Source organism: Rhinopithecus roxellana, chromosome 13 (genome assembly GCF_007565055.1).
Source record: "Rhinopithecus roxellana isolate Shanxi Qingling chromosome 13, ASM756505v1, whole genome shotgun sequence".
NCBI lineage: Eukaryota > Metazoa > Chordata > Mammalia > Primates > Cercopithecidae > Rhinopithecus > Rhinopithecus roxellana.
Genome location: NC_044561.1, coordinates 8,433,950 through 8,453,607, shown reverse-complemented (window position 1 = coordinate 8,453,607; position 19,658 = coordinate 8,433,950). Strand labels below are relative to the sequence as shown.

Here is a 19,658-nt window from a genome sequence, read left to right as displayed (position 1 = left end):
GATATCCTTCATCAATTTTCAAACCCTAAGCCATTATCTCTTCAGATATTGCTTCTGTCTCTTTCTCTATACTTCTAGGACTCAAGTTACCTGTATGTTAGACCTCTAACTGTGTCCTCTATATCTAATTTATTCATATGCTGTATTTTCTGTCCTTTTATCTCTGGGCTTGAATTTAGATATACTCTTCTGACTTCAGTCTACCATCACTAGCTTTCTCTTTACAGGGGTGTATGATATGCTAACACTATCTGTTGAATTTTCACAATTTCAGTTATATATTTCAGTTCTAGAATTTCCATTTGGTTCTTTATAATTTACAGGCTTGTGATAAAATTGTTAATCTTGTCTTTTATCCTCTTAACCGTGTTAAGCGTAACTATTTAAAAGTCTTTGTGAAAACTCCATTTTTTGATCCCCTAGAGCTCACTTGTCTGTTACTGCTCTTGTTTTTGTTTTTGTTTTAGAGACAGGGTCTCTTTCTGTCACTGAGGCTAGAGTGCAGTGGTGTGATCTTGGCTCACTGCAGCCTTGACCTCCTGGGCTTAAGCCATCCTCCTGCCTCAGACTCGAGGTGCATGCTCAGCTAATTACTATTATTATTATTATTATTAATTTTTTAGAAACAGGGTGTCACTATGTTGTCCAGGCTTGCTCTTGTTTTTTGCAGTCATTTTGCCTTTTCTCCTTGGATGTCTACTTATTTTTGATTCAGTGTTTTTTTGTTTTTTTGTTTTTTTTTTTTTGAGACGGAGTCTTGCTCTGTCTCCCGGGCTGGAGTGCAGTGGCCGGATCTCAGCTCACTGCAAGCTCTGCCTCCCGGGTTCACGCCATTCTCCTGCCTCAGCCTCCGGAGTAGCTGGGACTACAGGCGCCCGCCACCTCGCCCGGCTAGTTTTGATTCAGTGTTGAACACTGCATGTGAACAATTGTAGAAGTAATTTGAGACTATGGATGAGGTTATCATTCCCAGAGAAAATTTACATTTGCTGCTGGCAAGGACTGACATGATTTGAATGGAGTCCCAAACAACTTGTGGTCCCAAAACAGTACAGTGGGATATCTCCTCGGTGGTACCAAGAATCCAAATTTTGTCGTCCTAGGGCAATGAGAGTGCTAAAAGTGCTGCTCAGAGTCCTAGTGTCTCAAATATTCATCTGGAATTGGCAGATGCCTTTCAAGAAAAAGCAGCCACAAACCAGCTCACCTCTCTCATGTCCTTTCTCTCTGATATTGGTCTCATAATTATTCACTGCCTTGTTAGCTCTCTGAAGCTGTCTGAAAACTAAAGTCCTCCATTGACTTTTCCTTTTTTTAAGACAGGGTCTTTCTCTGTTGCCCTGGCTGGAGTATAGTGGTACGATCATAGCTTACGGTAACCTTGAGCTCATGGGCTCAAGTGATCCTCCTGTTGCAGCTTCCCAACTAGGCCAATAGACATGCATCACCATGCCCTGTTAAGTTTTAAATTTTTTTTGAAGAGAGGGGGGTCTCACTATGTTGACCAGGCTGGTCTTGAACTCCTGGGCTCAAGCAATCCTCTTACCTCAGCCTCCCAAAGCACTGGGATTATAGGCCTCCACAGACTTTTCAATTCCACCTATAGGAAAGTCCCATGGGAATCGGAATTTAGCTCTACCATGTTGTTTCTTGTACCAGTTATTAAATAATGTCTTTAAGCTCTATTCTCCCTTCCCACCTCTAGAAACTGCTTCTGATGCCAGGGCTGAAACTCTAAAACACGTATTTCTCATTGGCAAACAAAGAAGATCTGATCTAATATTCCCTATTAGACTAAGCTGATAGGTTGATAGAGGGAGACCACAGGGCTGCTTCCTGTGAGCATCACCCCAGCTAGACTTCTTCAACAAGGAAGCAGCACACTCTTCCCACAGAAGAAGCTGAATCCAGTTTGAAGTTTTTCCAGGACTTGCAGGACCAGCCTCAATATGCCTTCTCCTTAGAGGTCTGGGTGACAGTCTCCCAGCGCCCTCTTTAGAGGGCTTACTCCCAGTTCCACAGCCACCCCTCATCCACAGTATGTGTCTAAGTCCCATCCCCATGGGATCTCTCCTCTGGGCTCAAAAAGCCCAGTCCCAGCTGGTCAACACACCTCCTCAGAGATCTGAATTCCAACTTTGCAAGCCCTTCCTTTAAGCTATAATAATTCCAGCTTCTTTTTCATCTTTGAGTTCTAGAGGTGGTAGCTGTGTCCTATGTTTGTACCTCCATATCTTGGGATTTTCCTTTTATTGAGTTAATTTTACTTCCTGTTAACTATTGTTTATATTCAGTCCCCTCTGTTTAAATAACTGATGCACTTTCTCTACTGTGGTTTGAAGGTTTGTGTCCCCTCCAAAATTAATGTTGAAACTTAATCGCGGGCCAGGCGCGGTGGCACACGCCTGTAATCCCAGCACTTTGGGAGGCCGAGGTGGATGGATCACCTGAGGCCAGGAGTTTGAGACCAGCCTGGTCAACATGGTGAGACCCTGTCTCTACTAAAAATGCAAAAATTAGCCAGGCGTGGTGGTGGGCACCTGTAGTCCCAGCTACTTGGGAGGCTGAGGCAGGAGAATGGCTTGAACCTGAGAGGCAGAGATTGCAGTAAGCAGAGATTGTGCCACTGCACACCAGCCTGAGAGACAGAGCCAGACTCTGTCTCAAAAAAAAAAAAAAAAAAAAAAAAAAACCAAAAAAAATTGAAAGGTTTTTTTTAGGGTTACTTAGCAAGTTACCTACAAGTGGTGAGAATAGTAAAGTCCCTTTCAAGTCAGAACATTTAGTTTTTTTACAAGTATATTAACAACTTTATTTCCTGTTAACTATAACTATCACTTATATTCACTTCTGTCTAGTCAAATAACTGATGTGCTTTCTGTCTCTTCTATGGTTTGAAGAGACAGAAAGATTTGTGTCTCCTCTAAAATTAATGTTGAAACTTAATCCTCACTTGAGGTCCCGACTTATTAACAATCCTGTCACTTTGCTTAACTACAGTTTTCTTACATTCTTTCTTTTGGGTATAAATTTTTAGTTTTAGTCCTCTAAAAGCCCTGGGGAAGGTGATTTAGGGAGTGATGGTATTAATTACTAAAAGATTTATATAATGTTTGGGGCAAAGGGTACTTGGAGTCACAGGCATCACCGCCAAAATAAAGAGATTTGGGAAATGTAGTACTAACCACAGCAAAATCCAGCTCTATATTTAGCTGATGAGGCCACACGGATTTTAGAAATGGCAGGCTGCAGAGGTCTTGGCTAATAGTGGAAAAGAGATTTAACTTGAAAGTGAACAGTCTGTTCTATTCCTTAATATATTTTTGGCTTCTAGATGGTCAAGCCGTTGCGCAAATAATTGCACCATCCTTGTCTTATTCAAGGTGGGCTGTTCATATCTTAAAATTACCAGTGAGCAACAAGGAAAGCAGCAGAGACGACTATCAATGACACCGTAGGAGTGCCTGTGCTGAATGCCAAGGGCTTCCCTTTCCTGACAGACATCTTTTATGCAGCTGAATCGTCTGTATGCAAAACACCTCAGCCAACGGTGCTTCGGAAAAACAACTGGCTGCTGGGCAAACCAAGTGTGGGCTCCAGCTTCCACCTGCTACTACTGTCGTGCAGCCACGGGCACTCTGGGTGATCCTCACTGGCCTAGGGCTGGTCATCTGCTGCTAGATGAGCTTCGCTGACTCTCAGCATTGATATTCCAACACAGTGTCCTCTAGAAACCGCATGATCCAGGAAAGATGTTTCTTAAAGGAGCAGGGGCCGAGCCTCATGCCGAAACACGTCTGTAACAGGTACAGTCACGCGTCCCATGCATCCATGCGTTCTGAGACATGCGTCTGGGCTGTGGGATCATCACAAGGGAACTTATACAAACTCAGATGGCACAGCCACTACACAACTAGGCAGCTGATGCGGTCCGCTGCTGCTAGGCTGTAAACCCGCACCGCGTGTGAGGTGCAGAACTCCGCCGGCACCCGTAATGACACACCTGTACCGCGTATCTCCAAATACAGGGAAGGAAATGTCCTTGGCTAAGCCCTCACCAGAGGACAGGAAGTTTCCAGCTCCGTTATCATCTTATGGGACCACCGTCATACACACGGTCCTCCTCAGACCAAAAGGTCGTTCGTTATACGGCACATGTGGTTCTTCCAAGACCCTTTTCCATGTTTCTGTCACATCCGTGCCTGAGTAAAAAGTGGCCCTGAACTCAACCGTCCAGAGTTGGAGGCAGAACTAGCACCACTGCCCCGCTCCACATGTGGAAGGCGCTGGGCAAGGGCCGCCGCAGACTCCGTCAGGGTTATCTCCTGAAAACCTTTCACTCGGGGAGCACGCGCACACCGCGTCAGGGCAGACGGCGCGCGGGACTACTTTCCGCGGACCCTCGGAGCGAGCGGAGGGATCCGCGCAGGTGGGGGCGGGAGGGTGCGGGGCGGAGTCGGGAGGAAGGGGCGCGGGGGAGGGGCAGGGGAGAGAAGAGGGACGGGGGAGGGGCAGCGGAGGGGGTGGGGGCCAGGGCGCGGTCAGGGAGGAGGGCGGGGGCCGGGACCGGGAGTCGGAACAACTGCGCCTGCGCCATCGCCACCGGTCAGCCCGCGCGAGGGGTCGGCGGTCATCCCTGCCGCTTCCACCGCCGCCGCCGTCGCAGCCGCCTAGGTCCCGCACCAGCCATGGCGCAGATCCTCCCTATTCGCTTTCAGGAGCACTTCCAGGTGAGGCCCGGAGGGCCCGGGAGCTGCGCCCCGCGCTCCGTCCTGTCAGCCGCGCCTCCGCCGGCCGGCCTCTCAGGCTTGACCCCGCGCCCCTAGCCCCGCTGAGCCGCTGCCAAGCTGGCCGCGCCGACTTCCAACCTCCCACCTGGGTTGGAGCTGCGGGGTCCCGGGCGCGGCGGCCGCTCGTGAGGACCCGCTTGGGTGCAGTCGCCGAAGCCCGTTACTGGCGGGCGCCAGCTGGGAACGCTGGTGGTGGAAGCGAACGCCCCCTGGGACGCCCCGCTCAGTGCCCGCGAGGACGCACACAGATTCCCGCTTCAGGCGGGGCAACCCGAGGGCCGCGCAGATCCCACAGCTCCAAGCCCCCCTTGGTGTTCTCCGGTCCTTATTCGCCCCTGAGTTTGCCTCTGTGCTGTGTTTTCGTTCCCAGGGCGGCTTCGCCTGGGAGGACCGTGAACATGCGTGACCCAAGAGAAAAATTTATCAGGGCTAAGCCTAAGTAGGGCTTTTCAAGGCAGTAACACCTCCAAAGCCTGCCTTTTTAATAAGGTCCCAGTTTGTTCTCCGTTTGTTTGTGCTCAGGAACGTAAGGACTGGTCGCCTGCTTTGAGCAAAGGCTCGGGTCGGGCGCCTTGCGGGTCGCTCACGGGTCTGCCTGGGAACGGTGCTGGTCCCCTCGTTTACCTGGGGAGGTGCGGCAGAGGAGGGGTCTCCAGCGGCTCCTCCCTGAATGCTCCGTGTTAAATCATCACACTCCCATTCTTTGCGATTCGCTTACTTTTTTCTAGATGAGGAAAACGAGTCTCAAAAGTGTTGAACTCATCTTCATTCAATAAGAACAGGATTCAGACTCCAGTCTTTTTGACCACAAAGTAGTACATCGAGGAACGTGCTTGATTGAAAGTTCCTGTTTTCACAGTGCAGAGCACTGTTAGCCCTAGATGCAGACGGGAAAGGCCTTGGGAGCTGTGTAGTGACCAGTCCAGTCCCCTCATTCTGCAGACTGGAAACTTGATATCCAGAGGATCCTGCCAGGGTCACTTGGTTAGTGACACAGTGGAAGTTGTGTGGAGGTGGAAGTGCCCCGACATCCGTCCCCCTGGACTTCATTCTGCCACTAAGCTGAGCCAGCGTCAGTCATGTTGAGGTAGCAAAATACTGCTGCTGCTCATAATAATGAGATGATGTAGTTATCATTTATTGAGCCATTTCTCTTGCCACTCACTAGACTATTGTATTTTATAAATCTCGTTTAATTTAATTCTCATGATAACTGAGGCAGGTAGTGATATCCTGTTTTCTACCATGAGTCACTGAGGTTAATATTATAATTCATTCAGCTAAAGTTACACGGCTAGTAAGTGACAAAGCTTGAGTTCTAACCCAGGTCTCTGACTCCAATGCCTGTGCTTAACCACTGTCTAAATATGTTCTTTTCAAAGAGCAAGAAAGCAATAAGGCATTTTAGGTGTCCATCAGCGTTTCTAATGTCCATCAGGATTTGTAATGTCCGTCAGAGTTGATACGTTCCATTATCTGGAAAATGCTTGTGGCTTGTGGGCAGCCACGTGAATGAAAGTCTGTGGTTTGTGGTCTCCAGCACTGACTGGGTCTTCAAGGCTGCTCTGCATTCTGTAGAGCACACACTGAGTCAGCACACACTGCCTTCACTACAGACGTTTCAAAACTTCAGCCTGTTCCTTAAATCCCTGATCCTGCCACTCCTACCTTGCAACCAGCAGATGACTTGGAGAAAACTAAAGCCATAACTGGGATGTTTCTCACCTTTATGGCTGCAGACTTAGACGCTTGTCTGCAGCCACCCTTTCCTGCTTTCCTGTTGCCTCAAAAGTAGGTGTCCTTTCTTGTCTATGCTCTGGATCTGGTATCCTTCCTCCCTAAAAGGGAGCCTTGTTCAGTCATAGCCTCTCTTTGCTGTATTTTCATCCTTTCCCTCTCATGGTTTCTTCCTGTTTGTGTTGGGCAATGCTCACCACTCTTCCATCTGTACAACCCTCAAACTTCTTCCCCCGCTCTTGTCCCCATGAAACTCTTATAGCCGGATGTCATGAAAGAGCTGCTTTAGCGCTTCATTATTTTTATGTTCCCCAGTAACCTGCAGTCTGGTTTTTGTCTCCATTTTTTCCCCTGAATCTGTTTTTGCCAAGGTTACAAGTCATCCTGCAGGCTTTTTTATAAGGGTCACATTCTGTCTTTGTCCCATATTCTTACATTTTTTAACCTTCTAAAAATATGAAAATGATTTTTAGTTTAGCCATACAAAAGCAGGCTGCAGTTGGCGAATCTTTGCTATAAAAAATAAAATCAGGCCGAGCGTGGTGGCTCACACCGGTAATCCCAGCACTTTGGGAGGCCGAGGCAGGTGGATCACCTGAGGTCAGGAGTTCGAGACCAGCCTGGCCAACATGGTGAAACCCGTCTCTACTAAAAAGACAATATTGGCCAGGCGTGTTGGTACGCGCCTGTAGTCCTAGCTACTCAGGAGGCTGAAGCGGGAGAATCTCTTGAACCCAGGAGGTGAAGGTTGCAGTGAGCCGAAATCATGTCACTGCTCTCTATCCTGGGTAGCAGACCGAGACTCCGTCTCAAAAAATAAGATGAGATGAGACAGATGAGATAAAGCCCATCACAGCACACGTGTCTTCTGTGATGTCCAGCCGCATCTGATGCTGCACTTTACTGTCTCCTGAAGGTCCTTTCTCTACTGTTTTTGGTCCCACGGTTTCCCAGGATGTCTCCTTCCTCTCTGCCCACACCCACTGCCCTGTGGGTGCCTCTTGTGCATGAGCTTGGAATCTGTCTTGAGCCCCTCTAATTTTTTCATTCAGGACATGCTGCTGGTGATTTTATGTGTTCCCATAAACTTGGTGTTCCCAAGCCATCTGAGTGTTTTCGGAGTTTCACTGCTGTGTGCCTGAGAGGCAGTAGCAGGTCCTGGTTAAGAGCCCAAACTGAGGCCAAACTGAAGGCATTGAATCTGGACTTAGACACTTACTGGCTGTGTGATTTAGGGCAATGTTTGTAGCTTTTTTGTGCTTCTATATCTTCATCTATAAAATAAGAATAAAAGGCATACTTCTTATCTCACAAGGTAGTTGTGAGGTTTTGAGGTAATAAATGTAAAGCATTAAACAATGACATAATACAGTAGTCCCCTTTACCCATGGGGAATATGTTCTAAGACCCCCCAGAGGATGCTTGAAACTGCAGATTGTTCTGAACCCTTTATACACTTTTTTTTTCCTATGCATACATGTGTATGATAAAGGTGAATTTATATGAAGCACAGTAAGAGATTAACAATGATAACTAATAATAAAACAGAACAATAATAACAATATGCCAGCATCACTACTGTTGGCCTTTGGGGCTATTATTAAGTAAATTAAGGGTTACTTGAACACAAGCTCTGTAATGCTGCAACAGTCAACCTGGTAACAGACCGCTACTAAGTGACTAATGGGCTGCCAAGTGTATACTGCGTGGATATGCTGGGCAGAGGGATAATTCACGTCCCGGGTGGGCCGGTGCAAGATTTCATCACTCTTTGCAGAATGGCATGCAATTTAAAACTTAAGAATTGTTTATTTCTGGGGTCTTACATTTAATGTTTTCAGACTGCAGGTAACAAAGTGTGAAAAAACCATGGATAAGAGGGGACTACTGTAAAGCACTGTGTCCTTATGAGCTGTAGCTGCCATTGTGACAGCTGCCCACAGAAGAAGGCCAGGGAATGGTCAGCAGGTTCCTCAAACACAGTATTCAGAAATGGGGTTCCCTTTCTCCCCAGATGTGTATCTTGTCCAGTGTCTAGCAAGGAGCCTAGGATGTGTTTTCCCCATCCTGTTGTCCCTTTCTCCTGTTTACTTTTGGCATTGTTCTGCCACTGTCATCATGACTACCATTTCCCTAAACTATGCCATCCTTCCCCACCTTGATGGTCATGCTAGCTTTGTCCTTCTGCTTCCAGTTTGGCCCTCCTGCGGGCCATTCTCCAGCACACAGGCAACGTGATCTTCTCCAAGGATGAGCATCTGCATAAAGTCCTTCAGGGAGTGGTTTTGTGTTTCCTCTGGCATGAAAAGGCTGATCCCCACGTGCTCTTTCCTGTTCTTCCTAGCCTGACACCTGCTCAGCTCTGCTGCCACTCCCTTTGTGTTCTTGCCAGAACACATTCTCCCCTCACCCCTCTTTACTCACTGACTCCTACTGTGCCTTCTGGTATCTGTGGAAATGACGCTGTCTCTGGAAGCTCTCCCTGATTTGTCAGTTAGGAGTTCTTCCTCTGTGCCTCTTTGGGGTTCCTCTTATAATGACCCTCTTCCCAGGGTACTGTAGCTGTTCATTTTCTCTACTGGATTGTGAGCTCAGGAGCTACTATTTGAACTTTTTAGAACTATTCAAATATCAGAGTTGGAAGGGTATTGCTGTTTGTACTATCTGAGGATGGGCTGAGAATTTAGGACATCTTGGTTCAGAAGGGGAATGGTTGAATAGTTTGGTGATATAAAAATTTTCTTGAGCCCTAAGTAATTCCCCCCAGCTATATCAAAAAAGCAGCTGCAAGTTTGTAAGCTGTGAAATGTGTCATAGCTCAATATACAGAAGACATAAACATGTTCCCTCAAAGTGTCTCTGAGGCGATGTTCGAAACAGGTGTAGAGACCTTGAGCGTTAGAATTGTAGGAGAAAAATGGTCAAGATCTTAACCAGAGCTTCTCTACCTAGGCTGCATGTGAGAATGGCCTGCAGCTTTAAACATATCTCTGCTGGATGTTAAATCCAAAGCTCTGAGTGGTGGAGATGGAGCTTTGGTATCCCTTCCCAGGTGAGTCTCACACCCAGCCCGGGTGAACCCGTCTTCTGCATGTTAGTCAGTATTAATCATTCAGGAAAGAGGGAGGAAAGTAAAACTGTGAAGGTGTAGATTGAGCTTGAACTGAAAACAGTTCCCATCCACACACACCCGTGTGTGTCTGGAGAGGCTCCTGGGGCTCATGCTCCAAAAGGGGACATGTACCCATAGTAGTCCAGTTCATATTTGGTTTATGTTGCCATTACATAGCTATGTCATTTTGTGAAGTGGTTTGTGAAGACCATAGTACTAAGACAAATGTACTAAGACGGCTAAAATGATTGCATTCCAGTGTAAAATGTCTTTTTAAGATACCATGTAAGCTGTTAAATTTTGCCTATTGGCCTACCACTGCTCCTGGTATTGGAAATACATACTGGCCAGTTAGTTGCCTTCTGACTTGTTTATTTACAAAGCAAGGAGGGTAACCTGCCTCAGCCAGGGTGTCTGGGAGGGTGAGCCTAGTGGGAGTGCCTACCACTGTGACATTGTGAGTGACCAGATGGTAAATGAATTTGAATGGAGACTCTTTGGAAAAACAAATCTTCACCATAGAACATTTAAATGTTCAGAAGCCTAAGCTGCATAAACCAGTGCTTTTTTAGTTGATTGGGTTGAAAGAATTAAGTCCTAGGAGGGTCTGAGTTCAGGTTCCTCTCCACTCAGATATTTCTGTTGCAGGGGCAAGTCTGATGGGAATTAAAATCTTTCAGTTCAACCTCTGACTGTCTCTCCTCAGGGGAAACCACTGTTAATGAAGCCACTATATCTTTCCAAAAATGATGAAAAGAATCCTGCTTTAAATATGCTTCTGCCCTTTGCTTTTGTAACGTAACACACTGAAGATCACAGACAGATCACTGTATCTATCTGACATGTTGTTTATCAGTATTCCCTAGGGTAGTAGCTGCTGGCACCCTGTCACTCCCTTCTCTAAGGGGGAATCTTTCTGATTTTTCCTTCCTTTGCTTCTTCACTGAGACTTTACTGAGTTTGTAGGCTCTTCTCCCGCATTTCTTCCGCTTCTCTTGAGGCCTGCTGCTGGCCTCCATGCCAGGGAGATGACCATCACTCTTGGCAGGCTGAAGGAGGATGCCACAAAGCTGGGATAGCAAAGTTCAGCAACAAAATTAGAGTCGGATGGATCTTGACAGGCCAGAATCCAACTAGTTGACATTTAACTGGGATAAATATAGAGTCTTGTGCACTGGTGTTAAAATACAGAAAACCTGTAATGGTATAACTTGAGAGAAGTTCTGTAAAGCATTATATAAATGTAGTTAACTATCCCTGAACTAACCTACTCCTAGAATGTAAGTTCTGGAAAAGACCTTAGTGTCAACATTCTTCATAGGCCCTCATTTACAAAGCTCCCTCTTTAGGCTAGGAAAGGCTTGTTGATAAGTTTCAAATATGAAATTTTTGTTTTATTTTCTCGAGACAGAGTCTCGCTCTGTCCACCATGCTGGAGTGCAGTGGCGCGATCTCAGCTCACTGCAGCCTCCACCTCCCAGCTTCGAGCGATTCTCCTGGCTTCAGCCTCCTGAGTAGCTGGGACTACAGGTGCATGCCACTATGTGTGGCTAATTTTTGTATTTTTAGTAGAGATGGGGTTTCACCATGTTGGCCAGGATGGTCTTGATCTCCTGACTTCGTAATCTGCCCACCTCAGCCTCCCAAAGTGCTGGGATTACAGGTGTGAGCCTCCGCACCCGGCCCATTTATTTTTTTGAAACAGAGTTTCGCTCTTGTTGCCCAGGCTGGAATGCAATGGCATGGTCTTGCATGGCTCACTGCAGCCTCTGCCTCCCGTGTTCAAGCAGTTCTCCTGTTTCAGCCTCCCAAGTAGCTGGGATTATAGGTGCCCGCCACCACGCCCGGCTGATTTTTGTGTTTTTGTAGAGATGGGGTTTCATTATGTTGGCCAGGCTGGTCTCGAACTCCTGACCTCAGGTGATCCACCCGCCTTGGTCTCCCAAAGTGCTGGGATTACAGGTATGACCCACCGCGCCCAGCCCTCAAAATATGTTTTAAAAACTGTAGATGAACTAAATTGTACTGCCCTGAAAAAAGTAATTTGTTTTACTACTTGTCTACCATCCATGTGCTAGGCACAAGGATAAAGCAGTGAGTGAGACTGGGAAGGAGACAGATACAGAAGGAAAAAATATTGCTGTCTGCAGAGGTGTGAAAACATGGGAATGTTTGGTTCAACTTAAGCATTCCGGCTTCACTGATGTAGGCAGTTGATGTTCTCACTAATACTCTTGTATAAACACAGTTGTAGTCCTCCCAGTTGCACCTCTTCCTTAAGCCCCTTATACATAGAAACCACAGGACTATCAGATGAGTAATTTCTTTTCGCATATTCCCCAGAATCAGATTTTTTTTTTTTTAATTTTAGATAGGGTCTCTGTCTGTCACCCAGGCTGGAGTGCAGTGGTACAATCTTGGCTCACTGCAGCCTCTGCCTCCTGAGTTCAAGCGATTCTTGTGCCTCAGCCTCCTGAGTAGCTGGGACCACAGGTGTGTGTCACCATGCTCAGCTAAGTTTTGTATTTTTAGTAGAGACCTGGCTTCACCATGTTGGCCAGGCTGGTCTCGAATTCCTGACCTCCAGTGATCTACCCACCTTGGCCTCCCAAAGTGCTGGGATTACAGGCATGAACCACCATGCCTGGCCCCCAGTGTCAGATTTGAATTTTGATTGATTTAATTGCAGGCTTTGAGAACTGAAAAGGATCATTAAACAGCATCTTCTTTACCTTTCTTTAGTTAACTCTTATATATGCCATTTAAAATGTGTAGCAAAGGTCCAGTGCAGTGGTGCATGCCTGTAATCCCAGCACTTTGGGAGGCCGAGGAAGGTGGATCACTTGAGACCAGGAGTTCAAGACCAGCCTGGCCAACGTGGCAAAACCCTGTCTCTACTAGAGATTAGCCAGTGCAGTGGTGGACACCTGTAGTCCCAGCTGCTTGGGAGGCTGAGTCATGAGAATAGCTTGAATGTGGGAGGCAGACTTTGCAGTGAGCCAAGATTGCACCACTACACTCCAGCCTTGGCAACAGAGCGAGACTCTGTCTCAAAAGAAAGAAAGAAAAAATTTTTAAAAAAATGTGTAGCTAGGTCACCTATCAGAATAATGTACTAGGGATCAGGATTCCTTGGTTATTTCTGTTAACTAGTGAAAAAAAAAAACCTGGGCCGGGTGCTGTGGCTCACACCTATAATCCCAGCACTTTGGGAGGCTGAGGCGGATGGATCACCTGAGGTCAGGAGTTTGAGATCAGCCTGACCAATGTGGCAAAACTCTACTGAAAATATGAAAATTAGCCAGGCATGGTAGCTGGCGCCTGTAGTCCCAGCTATTCAGGAGCCTGAGGCTGGAGAATCACTTGAACCCGGGAGGCGGAGGTTGCAGTGAGCCGAAATCGTGCCACTGCCCTCCAGCCTGGGTGACAGAGTGAGACTCTGTCTGAAAAAAGAAAAAAAAAAAAGAAAAGAAAAAAAGAAAACCTGGCTTTTTGGCACATCACTTTTCTGGGACTTAGTTTCTGCATATGGAGAAAAACTCACAGTAGTATCTGGCATCTTAAATGGAAAAGTTATTTTTGTGGGATTGTATTGTATTGAGCGTTCCTGGCTAAATGAATAGAGAATGAGTTCTCCACTCGTTATACCATTAAAACTACCCTTGCCCATTTCTGTTTTCTTCTTTGTTTGAGACAGAGTCTTGCTCTGTCGCCCAGGCTGGAGTGGAGTGGCGTGATCCTGACTTGCTGCAGCCTCCACCTCCTGGGTTCTCCTGCCTCAGCCTCCTGAGTAGCTGGGATTACAGGCATATGCCACCAGGCCCGGCTAATTTTTGTATTTTTAGTGGAGACGGGGTTTTACCATGTTGGCCAGGCTGGTCTTGAACTGATCTCAAGTGATCCACCCGCCTTGGCCTCCTAAAGTGCTGGGATTACAGGTGTGAGCCACTGCGCCCGATCCCCTTGCCTATTTCTTTTCTTTTTCCTTCTTTTTTTTTTTTTTTTTTGAGACGCAGTCTTGCTCTGTCGCCAGGCTGGAGTGCAGTGGTACGATCTCGGCTCACTGCAGCCTCTGCCTCCTGGGTTCAAGCGATTCTCCTACCTCAGCCTCCCAAGTCGCTGAGACTACAGGTGCACGCCACCATGCCCAGGTAATTTTTGTATTTTTAGTAGAGACAGGGTTTCACCATGTTGGCCAGGATGGTCTCCATCTCTTGACCTTATGATCTGCCCACCTTGGCCTCCCAAAGTGCTAGGATTATAAGTGTGAGCCACTGTGCCTGGCTGCCCCTTTCCCATTTCTGAAGACTGCAGGATAGCACTCCTGGTTGAGAACTACTGTCTTAATTTCATCTAATAGTATTTATCTTATTTTTGGATCCACTCTTCTCAGATGTTAAAACACTGTCTTATATTTGTGAGGTCCTTTTACCTTTTTCAAATGCCATACATGTGTATATATGCTCTTAGATAAGGAACTTGACTCAACTACTATTATATAAAAACCCACTATGCTCAAGAGGTTGAATACAGATTATTCAGGGTTACAAATTCTTGATATTTGGAGTTGAAATCAGAATGTCACCATATTAACCCAACATTGATCCCCAAACTGAGAACAAAATGACAATTTAGAAAACTCAGGCCCACTTACATGCACTGCTCTGTCTGGAGAGCATCCAGTTCTATTCTGCTAAAGCTGGAAAATCCGGATGGGTCGACAAGACCAAGAATGGGTTGCTTACCAATACGTGGCCAACTTTGTTTTACTTAATGTCTCCAATCACTACCAAATTATATCGAGGCTAATTCCTGACATCTTGTTTTATCCTTAAACACTTTAGGATGTATCTCCAAGAGAGAACTCTTTGTTATTTTTTTCCAAGTTTTAAAATTGTGGTAAAATACATATAACATGCAATTTATCATCTTAACCATTTTTAGGTGTACACTTTAACGATATTAAGTACATTCAAATTGTTGTGCAGCCAACACCACCATCCATCTCCAAAACTCTTTTCATCTTGTAAAACAGATGCTCCATACTTCTTAAGAAATGACTCCCCCATTCACACTTCTCCCCCTAAAACCATCTACTTTTTGTTTCTGTTTCTGTAGATTTGACTGTTCTACATACTGGATATCAATGGAATCATACAATATTTGTCTTTTTGTGTGACTTTTTTTTTTTTTTTTTGAGATGGAGTCTCGCTCTGTTGCCCAGGCTGGAGTGCAGTGGCACAATCTCAGCTCACTGTAAGCTCTGCTTCCTGGGTTCAGGTGATTCTCCTATCTCTGCCTCTCAAGTAGCTGGGATTATAGGCGCCCACCACTATGCCTGGCTAATTTTTGTATTTTATCTATTCATCCGTTGATATATACTAAGAAATCTTTTTTTTTTTTTTTTTTTTTTTTTTTTTTTTTTTTTTTTTGAGACGGAGTCTTGTTCTATCGCCCAGGCTGGAGTGCGGTGGCCTGATCTTGGCTCACTGCAAGCTCCAACTTTTGGGTTCACGCCATTCTCCTGCCTTAGCCTCCCGAGTTGCTGGGACTACAGGCGCCCGCCACCATGCCCGGCTAACTTTTTTGTATTTTTTAGTAGAGACAGGGTTTCACCGTATTAGCCAGGATGGTCTCGATCTCCTGACCTCGTGATCCGCCTGCCTTGGGCTCCCAAAGTGCTGGGATTATAGGCATGAGCCACCGCGCCCGGCCAAGAATTCTTTATTTTTTAACTCTAATAACATCACACCTAAAAAAAAAAATCAGTAATTTCTCATTATCATCCAGTATCTTGTCAGTGTTGTTTCTCTATTTGTCTCGAATGCTTTGTACATTTGGTTTATTTTTTATTTTTATTTTTTATTTTTTTTCAGGCGGAGTCTCGCTCTGCCGCCCAGGCTGGAGTGCAGTGGCCGGATCTCAGCTCACTGCAAGCTCCGCCTCCCGGGTTCACACCATTCTCCTGCCTCAGCCTCCCGAGTAGCTGGGACTACAGGCGCCCGCCACCTCGCCTGGCTAGTTTTTTGTATTTTTAGTAGAGACGGGGTTTCACCGTGTTAGCCAGGATGGTCTCGATCTCCTGACCTCGTGATCCGCCCGTCTCGGCCTCCCAAAGTGCTGGGATTACAGGCTTGAGCCACTGCGCCCGGCTCATTTGGTTTATTTGAATCAGCATCCAAGGAAGGCCTGTGCATTGCATTTGGTTGAGATTTTGTGTATTAGAGCTGCTTTTTGAAGCAAGCTTTGACCTTTTTTTTTTTAAATACTTAACACAAATGTAGTATTTTATTTGTGTACATTTATCTTTTTAATTTCATAGTCCTTTCAAATCTGTTAAGATTCTGGTTGTTACTCTAGTATATTGACAGTCTCAAAGCACACCCTTAGCAGATGAAACAGTCCCTGTGTATGACTTTGGGTAAAGTCATTATTCAGAATACTGACCAGCAGATGATTAAGGTGGGAGCTCTGGGCCCTAGCAGCAGACGGAGATCCATGTGGCCAGCACCACTGAGGTGCGGTTCAGCTGTGGACACAAGCTCACTTCATGCTTTTCCATCTCATTCCAAGAGTCTTTTGTTTCATACATTGTTTGGGCTTTTATGTGCTCTGTGTTTTGATGGACTCAAAATGAGGAGAACCTGAATTTGACCCTGAGAATAAAGAAGAGATTAAGTAAATATGAAAATACAAAGCAAAGCTCTCTATTCTATAAGCATGCCACAGATAAGGCTTGGGGTAGGGGACTGATTACCCATGAAAGTTACTTTGGCTACCTCAGCAGAGGTAAGCTAGATGCTTTGCTGAAATGAAGATTTATTCTACCACATTTACTTGACTTCAAGAAAATTAGATTGATTTGGTGTGACTTCTTAGTGAGCCCACATTGGCTGCAGGTATTCGTGTTTTTCTTTTCAAAGGGCTCACAAATCTGATGGATAATGTTGTAGAATCTGGAGGGGGAACCTCAAATGCAGCAGTCTTATCTTCTGGAATCCCACTGTCCTCTGTTTTTTTTAATAAATATTGTAAATCCTAGCACTTTGGGAGGCCGAGGCAGGCAAATTACTTGAGGTCAGGAGTTCTAGACCAGTCTGGCCAATATGGTGAAACCCCATCTCTACTAAAAATTACAAAAATTAGCCGGGTGTGGTGGTGCATGCCTGTAGTCCCAGCTACTCGGGAGGGTGAGGCAGGATAATTGCTTGGACTCGGGCGGAGGTTGCAGTGAGCCAAGATTGTGCCATTGCACTCCAGCACAGGCGTCGCAGCAAGACTGTATCAAATAAATAAATAAACGAACAAACAAAGTAACTTCTAGGGCATTTGTATTATTCTATTTTTCAGGATTTTTCTATTACTTGCAGACAGAGTAAATAATACTAATCTGGCCAGTGGTGGCTCAAGCCTGCAATCCTGGCACTTTGGGAGGCTGTGGCAGGCGGATCACCACAGGTCAGGAGTTCGAGAGCAGCCTGACCAACATGGCCAAACCCGATCTCTACTAAAAATACAAAAAGTAGCTGGGCGTGGTGGTGACTGCCTGTAATCCCAGCTACCCAGAACACTGAGGCTGGAGAATCGCTTGAACCCGGGAGGTGGAGGTTGCAGTGAGCTGAGATCACGCCACTGCATTCTAGTCTGGGGGACAGAGCTAGACTCCATCTCAAAAACAAAACAAAACAAAACAAAAACCCCACTAATCTGATCTGTGCCCTCCAGGAATTTATGACCTTGGATGTTGTTGTGTAATCCAGCAGGGAACTACACTAGGAGAGGATGATGGAATTTGAACATGGCTGATTTGTGAGAAAGTTGGTGAGACTGGGAGGTTTTCTTTGGTTGTGATAATGTGGTTTCCTGGTTTACTAAGTATCAGTGGTTGCACTTGTGGGACTTCTGTTATTTTTTATTCTTGGTTTACTTAAGTATGTTAACTTTACGTGAGTAAATTATGTCCATCTTCATGGGCTGCTCCTCTGCTTCCCTTCTAAGCCTTGGTGTGTCCTGGGGCTCTGTGCCCTGGGCTCCCAAGCCATTCTCTCACTCTTCACGGTCTCTCTTGGTGCTACCATCCAGTCTCATGACTTCCGCCTGCCACAGATGACCCCCATATTCTTATTTGGGGGCTTGAAATTTTTTTTCAGACTTACAAAAAAGTTAAGCAATATAATACCTAAGAAAATTTCAAAAGTAACAAGTGCAAAGGACAGCAGGCCCTACCAGATGTTACAAAACCTCCATAAATAAAATAGTGTGGTGCTGATGTATAGATAGATTTCGGGAGTTCCATGATAGCTGAACACACGGAGGTTCCTGAAGAGCCGTGTGCTGGAAAAGGCAAGGACACCCCTTGCGCCTTTCTCTAAGCGCCTCTTCCATCTGGCGGTTCATCAGTATCCTTTGTAATATCCTTTGTAATAAATGAGAAATGTGTCCCTTGAGTTGTGTTAGCCACTCCAACAAATTAGTCAAACCCAGGAAGAAGGTCATGGGAACCCTGGTTTATAGCTGGATGGTCAGAAGTACAGGCTGCAGCGTGGAGCTTGCGATTAGTGTCTGAAGTGGAGTCAGTCTTATGGGACTGAGCCCTCAGCCTATGGGATCTGATACTATCTCCAGGTATATATTGTCAGAATTGAATTAAATTGTAGGGTATCCAGGTGGTGTCTGCTGGAGAAACCCCCATACATCTGGTGTTAGAAATCTTGTGTTGAGGGATGTGTGAGACCAGGAAAAATACTTTGGTTTTTCTTATCCTTAATAAACCACTGCTAGCATTATTTTCTTTGCTATAACCCAAGGTTGGAACATGAAGGGACTTTCTTGTAATAATGGCAATATCAATTGGCAAGTTCTATTTTTAAAAAATTTATTTCACTGCAGCTATGAAGTAATGTTTTGTTTTTTGCTGTTATATCTGTGTTTTGTTTGTTTTGGTGGACTCATTTGGGAACATAATCACCACTTAGTTTATCTTTTCTGTGTTAAAATGGAATACGAATTTCAAACAACTCAGTAGTGTGGTCCAAATACGGGCTTTATTATACCTGGCTCCATTATTAATCAGCTTTGTAACTTCTGAAAGATTTCTGAACCCCAACACTTTGTTTTCCCCAAGTGTAAAGTGTGTGTGAGATGCTTGTCTCAGTGGATTAACAGGAGGATGAGATGAGGTGACCTGTTGTCCTGTAGCCTGCTCCACTCAGCAGCTGGAACATCCAGTATGTGCTAGACTCTGCTACAAAAGACAAACAAGGCACCGTCCTGAGTTATACTCGCAGTATGAACGGTCTCACTTGTGTTCCTTCCAAAGGGTGGTGGTGATTTTAACACAGTGGTCCATGATCTTTGTTGCTAGTGTGAGCCTCTTCAAGGTTTCACAAGGTAACAGATGTTAAATGGTCAAATCAGTAGCAGTAGAATTGGAGCTGAACAGAACAGTGTTTAAAAATAAAGGTGTCTTATAGGTAGGTCAGAGCAGGGAAATTTATAGAAATAAGCTTGGTGCTTTATGGGAGTGATAAACATTTCTTGAGTGTGTGTTTTCCCAGAGTTTTTCATTGAAGCTTATCCCATTAACAGGTCTTGATTTAGCCCAGTCACTGCGTATAAGATGGCCTTTGGAGAAAGGTGCCTGGTTTCAATTTACACAGTAGAAGCAGTCCATCAGCCTTGGAAGATGTGCCAAACCTGCTGACTTTCTTATTAACCTCAGACTCTCCAGGAAGTATTCACACTGACTTAGAAATTCCTTCAAATCAGATTTAGACAGATTTGATGATATGTAGGGAAATATTTAAGCAAAAACCTTTGGCCAATTCTTTTTTCTTGCCTTTTGGAGAAACCAGGTTTTGTGTTTCCTCCCCTTTTCCCTTCTGCTTCCCTTGCCTTCACCTCTCCAAGACCTCCTTCCTTCCAAAGCTCTCCTCAGTGGTGGGCTTATCCGTGACACCTTATCTGATGGTGTTCTTTGAGAGTTCACCCCCAACTCATCCCTTCCTGTCTGTATCACT

General features: G+C 45.5%; 1 protein-coding gene across 5 annotated transcripts in view; it reads left to right on the top strand.

Annotated features, from left to right (window-relative positions):
- The first annotated feature begins 4,587 nt into the window (after positions 1–4,587).
- CLTCL1 (clathrin heavy chain like 1) overlaps positions 4,588–19,658 on the top strand; it is a 106,136-nt gene continuing 91,065 nt past the window's right edge. For all 5 annotated transcript variants that reach the window (XM_030915145.1, XM_030915144.1, XM_030915143.1 and 2 more), the window contains exon 1: positions 4,588–4,730. In XM_030915145.1, coding sequence (XP_030771005.1) covers positions 4,689–4,730 — 42 coding nt within the window. In that variant the 5' untranslated portion in view covers positions 4,588–4,688. The remainder of the gene's footprint in view (positions 4,731–19,658) is intronic.